This window comes from Oreochromis aureus, linkage group 5 (assembly GCF_013358895.1).
Source record: "Oreochromis aureus strain Israel breed Guangdong linkage group 5, ZZ_aureus, whole genome shotgun sequence".
NCBI lineage: Eukaryota > Metazoa > Chordata > Actinopteri > Cichliformes > Cichlidae > Oreochromis > Oreochromis aureus.
In genome coordinates, this window is record NC_052946.1 from 7390362 (window position 1) to 7400400 (window position 10039).

Genomic DNA, 10039 nt, shown 5'->3' on the forward strand with positions numbered 1-10039 from the left:
AAAATCAAACTGCCACAGTTGCTATACCTCTGAGTCAGTGAAATCATACTTCAGAGTCAGCTTTAGTAACGAGGAAGGAAATTATTTCCCTTTTAGCACATAAACATATTGTGGTGATCAGTATAAGTACAGTGAAATGATTTAGCAGAAAGAAAAACACACAAACTCAGAAGAGAAATGACTGGCAATGGACAGATGCATTGATGGTTACACCCTCGTGCAGTAAAGAGGATGTATGTTGTATCACAAACTCATCTAAACAAGGTATTTTGTAGCGGGTACAGCAAACGTGGCAGTTTGTCTTGAAACAACAACGGTAATCTCCACATGCTGACTTTTCTCAAAATAGATTTTCCACTTTAATCTCGAAAGTTTGACTTTATTCTCAAACTGATCAACAATATTTTTCTTCTTAATGTGGCCCTAATACTCTGTTGTACTACAGATTTACAATATATCAGGAACATCTGAAAGTTGTTTAAGAGGCCTAACCCCGCCTTACAGTTTTTTTTATCCATATACACAACTGCAAAGTCTGCCAGTGTTTCTCCTTCCGTTTTTATTTACAGTCTAGTCTTGTTTCAGTTGTCCCATAGTCACTTGTTGGCATGTTCATGGATAATTGCACCTTGCTTTCAAACTTTATTTACTTCCCATAGGTCAAGGTCACTTCATAGTTGGTCATGGTGACCTCCAAATCTATCATCAGCTCACAGCTCAGTTACTTCACCTGAGATAAGCTTGGACACGTCACAGTGTAGTTCAGATTGCTTACCAAGTTTTTGTCAGAATTTTTTAAAACTTAATTTTAAAGACAGGTGTGATGATACTTAATAACCTTGTTGTGATCATGTCATTCAAAGATTTGGGAAAACCCACAAGAGCAATAAGCCCAACTGTTTTATTCTAACTTCAGTCATATAAACCTAAGAAACTTGCTAAAACTGACCAATCATTTTGGTGCAGATCACACCTGCTAGTTCAGATTTGCAGTGTCTGCAGTGAAGTGAGGAACATAAACAATACTTTCTACTGACTTTTTGGGTGAGGAGAATGAATTCAATGCTTTATCAGACTGTACTAGACCTGCAGCTACCCTGTACAGAACAACACTGTCATAGTTATTTGATTCAGCAGCTGGTGTGTCACTGACCTGCACACAGTCTAGCAGCATACCAGCCGTCACCATGCCCAGCCCTGCCAGCAGGTACGAAGGCAGCACCTGAAGGCAGATCACCCTTGATGACTCTCTGCAGAAAATGTGAAGCTTTGGCTCCTCCATCTTTTCAGGACAGGACAGCTCTACAGCTTCTGAGATTGATGTTTGTTCTCCAAAGCTGCCAACTGTTGCCAACTAGAAGAGCCCAAAGCTGTTTGAACTTCAATCGGTCAATCTGTCCTCCAGCATGCTCACATTTCTCTTTGATAAATGTAGGTATCTGTGCTAACGTGTGTTCAGTTGTATATTTTTGATGTCTCTGGCAAGCTTAACACTGCTCCTGTGGTCTAGTAACTAACTTTATCATCCCACTGACTGGAAATGCTCCTAAATATACAGGAAGAAAAGACACATGAAACTGAAAATAAGTCTACTCTGATGTCATCTGGAGGTCTAGCAGGCTCTTGTCCATCAATCTCTGCATTCCTCCTCCTCTTTTCATCTCTGGTCCTCTCACTTTCTTTCTTTAACATTCACACTTTCTACATCAACTCACTTTTTTTCCTTCTTGTCACCTGTCACCTTTAGGAACTTTGTACTAGCAGAAAAACACATGATTTGTTCCAGTTTCTTTGGTTTAATCTATGAAAAAAATGCCATTGACAACATATTTTTACAGTTATAAAATAGTATTTTTTAAACAACAAATTGTTTACCAAAGAACTACTAACCAAAACATATAAGAGTCAACATGCTTTGCAGTATGTATGCATGCAATTTTGGACAAACTGGACAAGTGGAGGACTAAAAGAACATGTGACAGGCCTAACAAACTATCTACAGCAGAAGAACAGTAGGAAGTCATACGAAACTGGAAAAAAATTTCAGCAAAGACCTGAGACAGTACATGCGTGATGCATCTCACAGTTCACCTGATCCATCTAATTTTTGCTCAGTTCTCATCAGAAATGATCTGTAGGGTCTCAAGTAGTCATACGTAAGGATGGGAAATGGGGAGAAAAGACTGAGCAATGCCTAATTACACAAGAACTGGACTGAAAATTGGTGCCAGCCAGTCTGATGGAGTGATTACTCCAAATATGAAAGTTCTGGTTGGAGTTATTGTCAAAATTGAGAAAATTGTACCATGATATCTGGAAACTGGGATTTCATTTTTCAGCATAACAAGGATCCCAAACAAATGGTCAAAGAAAAAGCATACGTGGATAGACAAACACAGATTGGACCACTAAAAGTTATGCATTGGCCTCCCCAGAGCCAAGAACTATTGTGGGATCATCTTGACAAAGAAAGGAACAAAAGGCAGTCAACATCCAAAGAAGAGCTTTGAATGTTCTTCCAGAAGCCTGGAGAACTATTCCTGAAGACTACTTAAAGAAAGCACAAAAAGAGAAGTTCAGACTGTATTGAACAATAAAATTAAGGATTGTCATTTGCCTAGCTAAATGTAATAAAAAGAGGGGTGGTAAAAGCTATTTTCACAGTACCGTAATACAACTTTTAACTACTAGCTCTAATGCCATCATCATCTCTCCTTTTAAGTCTGCCAATGGCACTGCCCATCTTCATACATAAATATATGTAATATGTTGGAGTTCAATGTATCAATGACTAGCTGGTGCTGCTTAATTCATTACCATGCTATGTCTGATATAGGCCTATTTCCCCACATAACAAAAAACAAACAACCTAATAAATAAGTATAGTCTGCAGCCCCCGTGACCCCTACCAGGTTTGCAGGGGGGCTGCAGCCTATCTCAGCTATCACGGGGTGAAAGGTGGGGTACACCCTGGACAGGTTGCCAGTCTATCGCAGCAAGGTTACCCAAAACTGAAAAATAGGCCTTTTTCAAGGAAAACAAAAATGGATTACCAATTTAAACCTGTTCTGCAGCAATGAAGGTTGATCAAGTCTTGAAAGCTGGTGCTACTTATTCCTACAGGTGTTCCAACTTTTCTGGATTACTTACTCTGTCTGCATAAAAGCAATGTTGGAACACACTGTGGTATCATACCCTTGAGAGCATCAGTGGAAAGCTATTGTACTGCAGAAAGTAGTGTGTTGATACAAAAATGGCAAGAAAAAGGCAATTAACAAAGGAAGAGACACAGACCATCATAACACTTAAAAATGTAGGTTTTTCCTACAGAGAAATTGCAAAGAAATTCAAGGTGTCAGTGAGTACAGTTCCTTCACCATCAAACGGCACTCAGAAACTGGGGCAAACTCTGACAGGAAGAGGTCTGGCAGACCCAAAGCCACAACTGAATCAGAGGACAAGTTTCTGAGAGTTAGCAGCTTGCGTGATAGGCGGCTCACAGGACAACAGCTTCAAGCACAGCTTAATAGTGGTCGTAGTAGCAAGTCTCAGTTTCAGCTGTGAAGAGAAGACTTCGAGCTGCAGGTTTGACAGGACGAGTTGGAGCAAGAAGGCCATTGTTAAGATGTCAGAATAAGACTTGGCTTCCCTGGGCCATGAAACACTGCCATTGGACTACTGAAGACTGGAAGAAGGTGTTATGGAATTTGAAATCTTCAGTTCATCACACAGGATCTTTGTAAGGCGTCGAGTAGGTGAAAGGATGGTTCCACAGTGTGTGGCATCAGTGTGATGGTCTGGGGTTGTTTTGCTGGATCCAGGGTCGGTGACTTGTACAGAGCGAGAAGCAGCATGAACCACAGCATTCTGCAGCGCCATGCAGTACCCTCTGGTATGGGTTTAGTTGGTCGGGGGTTCATCCTACAGCAAGATAATGACCCAAAACACGAGTCTAAGCTATGACAGAACTACCTCAGGAAAAAAGAACAAGATGCTAAGCTTGAAAACATGGAGTGGCCAGCATAGGCTCCAGACTTCAACCACATCAAGCTGGTTTGGGATGAACTGGACAGAAGAATGAAAGCAAAGCAACCTACAAGTGCCACATTTATGGGAACTTCTGCAACAGATATGGGAAAAACTTTCTGAAGAATATTTGACTTCTATTGTAGAAAGAATGCCACGGGTGTGTTCAGCTGTTATATCTGCCAAAGCTGGAGTCAAAAGTTTAGAATACATTTTGAACCATAATTTCTTTTTTTAATTCCAATTACTTATTTGTACTATGCTTTCATTTCAGAGTGAAATGAGACATTGAACTGCATAATTTTCAACAACAAACTAGAAAAATTGGGGTGTTCTAAAACTTCTGACTGGTAGTGTAGATAAAAAAAAGGCATCATTTGAAACCCTTTCTCAGACAATACACAAAATAAACTGGAAATATTCAACATTTTTTTGCATCTTATTATTTCAAGCCTAGTATCACCATACACCAATCCAGTGGGAACAATTAGAAATCCCCCTTTTCATAGTGTTTTGCTGCTGCAGTATGTTTCACCATTTTTAAGCTTGTAAATAATTACTGTTTCAGGACAGCAACTATAAAGAAACAAAACAGGCATCTTCAGAGAACAGAGACACCATCCTTCCCTGTCTGCTATAAATATACACTCTACACATCCCGTCCTCAGTTAGGGTTTCATGTTATATGTCAAGTGCTGAGATCAAAGGGTGTGAGCTACAAATTGGAGGTTATCGTCCAGATCTGGCTGTCAGAGGAGTCCCTTAGGCTGTTTATGGAATTATCTTTGCTAATTATGAGCTGTTGGTGGCTTGCTATATCTTTATTAATACAAACCTCTCTAGAGTCTAGATAGAGAGATATAAAGAGGGTTTTTTATTTTCATTTTGGCTAAAGATGTTGAGTCAGCCTTCCCGTGGAATCTCTCTGGCATTTGCTGGCAGAGGTGGTCTCCTCTTCTCTGTCATGTGGTTGCAGCTGGGTTCATAGCAAGTCCCACATAGTGAACTAGGTCACATGCAAGAGACCTGCTCAACAACAAACACTGCTGTAAAGGTTTGATCCTGCTTGAACCAGTTTAGCACGGAGCAATTTTAGATTTTAAGCATTTGAAAGATCATTTTGTCAAATGTGTTTTGTGTAGAATTGGTGAATGCTTGTAGACTGTATGAGCAGTTTGTGAATTAAATGTTTGGATTATGCATTGGTTGTTTGTTTCTCAAGGTGTTTCAGTTGTCACAAAAATGGATGGGGCTTCTTGTGAGAAGTCTTGGAACCAGCTTCAGTTCGTGGGTGGCTCCAACAATGTATCCTCAACCAGAACCATCCGGCTACGGGACATTTATGATCCCAAACCTCAACCTCCCAAAGCCCCCGTCCAGATCCGCCCTCCAAGTCCAAGACCTCCACCCATGAAGGAGCCCAGTTTAAGGCAAAGTCTTTCCAGCGATCCCTCAACCAAGACCATCATAAGGAGACGGGCTCAGTCTCTTCCATTGTCTGCAGAGCGCAAGAAGGAACTTAGGAGTGTACAGGTACGCTTTGTGGACTCACTGGGTCTTCAGTTAGAGGAAGTTAAGGTTTTCAAAGTTCAAGAGTGTCCCATTATACCCCAACATGTTCTATTCAGGCTGCTGATGAGCTCTGAATTGGCTTTTGGGAAGTCCCTGGAGCTGTCACTGCCTTACTTTAAACCCTGTTTTCCAGAAAATATGGGTGCTCAGCCGGACTTCCTGACACGGCTGCACACACAGCGCGTATGTCTTGAGCAGGTCCTATGTTCAGAGCAGGGGATAACAGGCACCATACAAGTATTTAATGTAGCCTATGAGAAAGAAGTCACAGTACACTACTCTTTCACCAACTGGAGAACACACACAAATACAGCAGCATCCTGGCTATCGAGTGTATACCGTGAGGGGTGTGACTCTCCAGTACTGGACGTCTTCAGGTTTCGTCTTCCTGTCCCACCATTCGCTTTGCAGCCAGGGGCTAGCTTGGAATTTGCAATCTGCTACCACGTAAAAGGATCTGATTACTGGGACAACAACAACGGCAATAATTACAAACTCTCATGCCACAGCTACAAGGTGACCGTGCCAAGGGAGTGTGAAGATAGCATGCTACATTTCACCTGAGCAACCACATGGACGCCTGCAAACAGATGCAGAGAGGATGACACTCTCTGCTGTGCAGCCAAACTTTACCTACTATATTGCATTATGTGGTGGACTGACCCTAAATAAGCACAATTTCTAGGAATTTGCACTCTCAACCAGCTACTTTTAAATACCGCTAACATGCAAATTCTTCAGTTTATACCATCTACAAAGGAGCTAACATTAAAACAACCTGCCTCCAGTTATATAATTCCACCTTGTGCCGGGCAGTATCCAGGCAGAACACTGCATCTTAATAAGACAATGTTGTTTTTCACTTCATCTGTAATTAATTTTAATGCTTTCAATGTTCAGTTACCGTTCAGAATGTAAGTCAAACAGCATGTCCTCCACCTCTGATGCACAAGTAACATTTTCTTGTGTGAACCAGTGATTTAGTAATTTTGTGCCAAATGTGCTAGAAAGTGGTGTCTCAATGGGCTGCTGTGAAATCTGAAAGAAGGTGCTGTGGGATTTTTAGAGTTTAAAAAATGCATTAGGAAAATGACTAGCTACCTGCTCTTAACAGAGATAATGTTATTCAGTGAACTGCAAACATGTGGTCACTCTTACTACATATTTATAGGTCACCCTTAAAGCAGATTGATTTTCAGCATTTTACTTCCTCAAAGACACGGATGACAGACTCCAAATGGGAAGTAGATGACTGAAATATTCAGCTTTTTAGCTTAAAACTGTAAGCAAATTTCATTTCTGTTTTAAAACTCCATGCAAACCCAGGCACCAAGATTGCAGCTGTGTTTTTATTTGTGTCCTTGATAAAGTTTTGAGCTATTGGGGTATTAAAAGGTACTTAAAGTAAATTCCTGTTTTTAAAAATAGTTTAAAATGTTCTACAATTACTTTAATCAGATTGACAGAATAACAGGAAACAGCACCTATGTCCCAAACATGTGAAAGGTGTTGAAGAGACACCAACTAAAGCTGAACTAGTGCCATGCTGAACTTTAGTGTAGTTTCTAGCTGTGCTGAAAGATGGTGCAGTATGCTATATTTATACAGGCAAAAATCTAAAAGAGATTATTTTTCCATGCTGGCCTGGGAAGAGATCTCTTGATGAAACTCGGTAGGGTTTGAGAGAGATATCAAAACTTTGAGACGACACACCTGCTGCTAAAATGCTCCCTGACGTCTACAGCTCTTCAGAGGTTTACAAATGAAACCTTAAAACCAGACAGTGGAATAAGATGAACATGAATATCATGGTGCCATTGAATTGATCCGATCAGCTGTCTTGTGTGTGTTTTGGTGAATTTGGTTTTGTAATATGAATAAAACAGTGTCAATCGGCATAAATACACATTGTTTGTGAGCTTATATTATCAAGTATTAAAAAAATAAAGTGTACAGCCTGGGCCGAGACAACCCTGATGACCTCACCTTGTAACAAATCAACAACACCTGGTGAGTAAAATCTGTGCCGCTGCATTTGAAGTCAGGAAAAGATCTGCATGCTCCTACGGGGCTTTTATTTAGACTAAACCACCGCCACCTCTGCACAGACTCACAAAATATTTTGCTCACTCTGCACCTTAACAAGTCTGGTGACCCATTTTCGTGACTGACAGTCTGAGTCGTCGCATCTTAACGCAGAAACTAAACAAGGTGATAAAAACCTATTCTCTGTGCTGATTTCACACAGACGGAGTGGATGCCATGAGCTACTGGCTACACATAAGCAGCTTGTGCACTTTCTGCCTGACCCCATTCCTCTGGAGATCATTTTGTTTTAGGGAGGGCCTTAGATCCCAAACAGTGCTGACCTTTGACCAAGAAGTTTCCATAAATATGAGAGCACAGATTCCAGAGCACTTTCTGGCAGGCGGTGCTGTTTAGCTCACAGGAGGATATTTTTCCACCTGCATTAGTCGCCACAGCTGTGTGGCATGCTTTACACATGACAGCAGCTATGAGATGTGACCACCCAAGACCTCACAGAGCATATCAGGCAGGCATTTAAATACACCTGAGTATTTCCTTCTCCTGTTTCTTCACATTAATCTGATTAATGGATTTACTTTCTAGATCATGCACTCTGGTTCTGCTGAAACAAGTGGAAAACATAATCCATACAGTACATATTTATGTATATCTTAAATGAGACCTAATATGAATTTCTTTATTTTCCATCATATGCATACTGTATAATGTTACAGCGGTTCATATTTAAAAAGAATTCAAAACAGAGCAAGGTAACGTTTAAATTTTCAGTATAAAAAAGCAGGCTGCAGATTTTTGCAACAATCGTCATTTCTCATTTTCTTCTATGTGATTTTTGAAATGTCTGAAAGTGCAAAAAATGCCAACTACTCCTCATTTACTCACACCAGGGAATGCTGATATTTTCGTGGGGCACTAGATGGCGCAATTGCTCCAACTGTATGTTGATTTGAAATGCAGTTACTAAGTTTCACATTTTTGTTTAGGGTATGTGATGGAAAATTTCAGATAAAAGCCGCCATGAAAAAAAAACACTCAGAACCCACTCAGTTACAGAAGTGAAATGTTCCATTTCAAATGTTTAAAAGTAGCAACAAAAACAACATCAAACAATAAAAGGAGTTATAGCTTTAGTTACATGTTTATATGTTGCCACTGGATCATTGCTATATAAATACATACACATAATACTCCAGGTGAAGCAAATGTAAGCTAGCTTACACGTTTCTTTGGGAGGGGGACTTAAGATGTTCTTCTACTATTCTTGCAATACAAATTATAAACTGTGGTGCCTCCACTTTATAATGCTGTGAAAAAATATAAAATGATGATTTCATTTATTAAGGGATGAAGCCATCCAAGCCTACCTGAGCAGGGTAGGAAACATGAACAGGTAGAAACGGAGGCTGTAGCCTGACTTCTGATCAGTTTAGAACCTGTTGAAGTTCAGGCTCAGGCTGCTGGGCTTGTTTCACTGAGCATTAACATCACCCTGGGTTCTTGGCTAGCTTAGTGTTAGCATGCTGTCTGTGCATATGCTTGCAAAGAGCCAAACTTGTGTTAGCAGCATAATGTAGGTGTTTCTGTCCTGGATGTAGTTTGTGCTTTACCATCGCATTCTCGTCCTTTTGTCGAATAAAAATAAAAGTAATGTTCATGTCCACGCTGCAGACTGTGCCACTATTTTCCTCCAGAAACACCTACATTATGCTGCTAACACAAGTTTGGCTCTTTGCAAGCATCTGCACAGACAGCATGCTAACACTAAGCTATTATTTGCTTGAACTGAAGCAAATAACTCCAAGGAATCGAACTACTTGAAACTGGTTCGCTACAAGAACCAGTTCTCGATTTCCATTCCTATCAACCTCTCATCCAGGACATCACAAGAGAACCTAGAACAACATCTAAAGAACTGCAAGCCACAGTTGCCTTAGTTAAAGTCAGTGTTCATGACTCAACAATAAGAAACAGACTGAGACTTGATGATCACCGAGACTTTTGGGAGAATATTCTGACAAAAGACAAGAGTTGAAATTCATGAAAAGTTTAAGTCCCATTACATCGGGCATAAAAAGATCATCATACCAACAGCCAGACAGGGCTTTGGCAGAGTGATGGTGGGGGACTGCTTTGCTCGTTCAGGACTTGGATGACTTTCAGTTGATGGAACCACGTACTCGGCTTTCTACTTAGAAAATCCATCAGTTCATGACCTTATGTGCACCTGGGTTATGCAGCAGGACAATGAGCTGAAACACACCAGCAAGTCTATCTGTGAATGGCTAAAAATAAAAAAAGGAAAAGGTTTTGGAGTTATTGAGTCAAAGTTCTGACTTAAACGTGATTGAAATGCTATGGTGTGATCGTAAACAGTCCATTCATGGTTCAAAAC

General features: G+C 40.4%; 1 protein-coding gene across 1 annotated transcript; it reads left to right on the forward strand.

Annotated features, from left to right (window-relative positions):
- The first annotated feature begins 5060 nt into the window (after positions 1-5060).
- On the forward strand, positions 5061-7490 carry ppp1r3db (protein phosphatase 1, regulatory subunit 3Db). The gene is made up of 2 exons (XM_031748521.2): positions 5061-5080; positions 5249-7490. The coding sequence occupies exon 2, from the start codon at positions 5269-5271 to the stop codon at positions 6160-6162; it is 894 nt and encodes a 297-aa protein (XP_031604381.1). The 5' UTR covers positions 5061-5080; positions 5249-5268; the 3' UTR covers positions 6163-7490.
- Positions 7491-10039: the final 2549 nt, after the last annotated feature.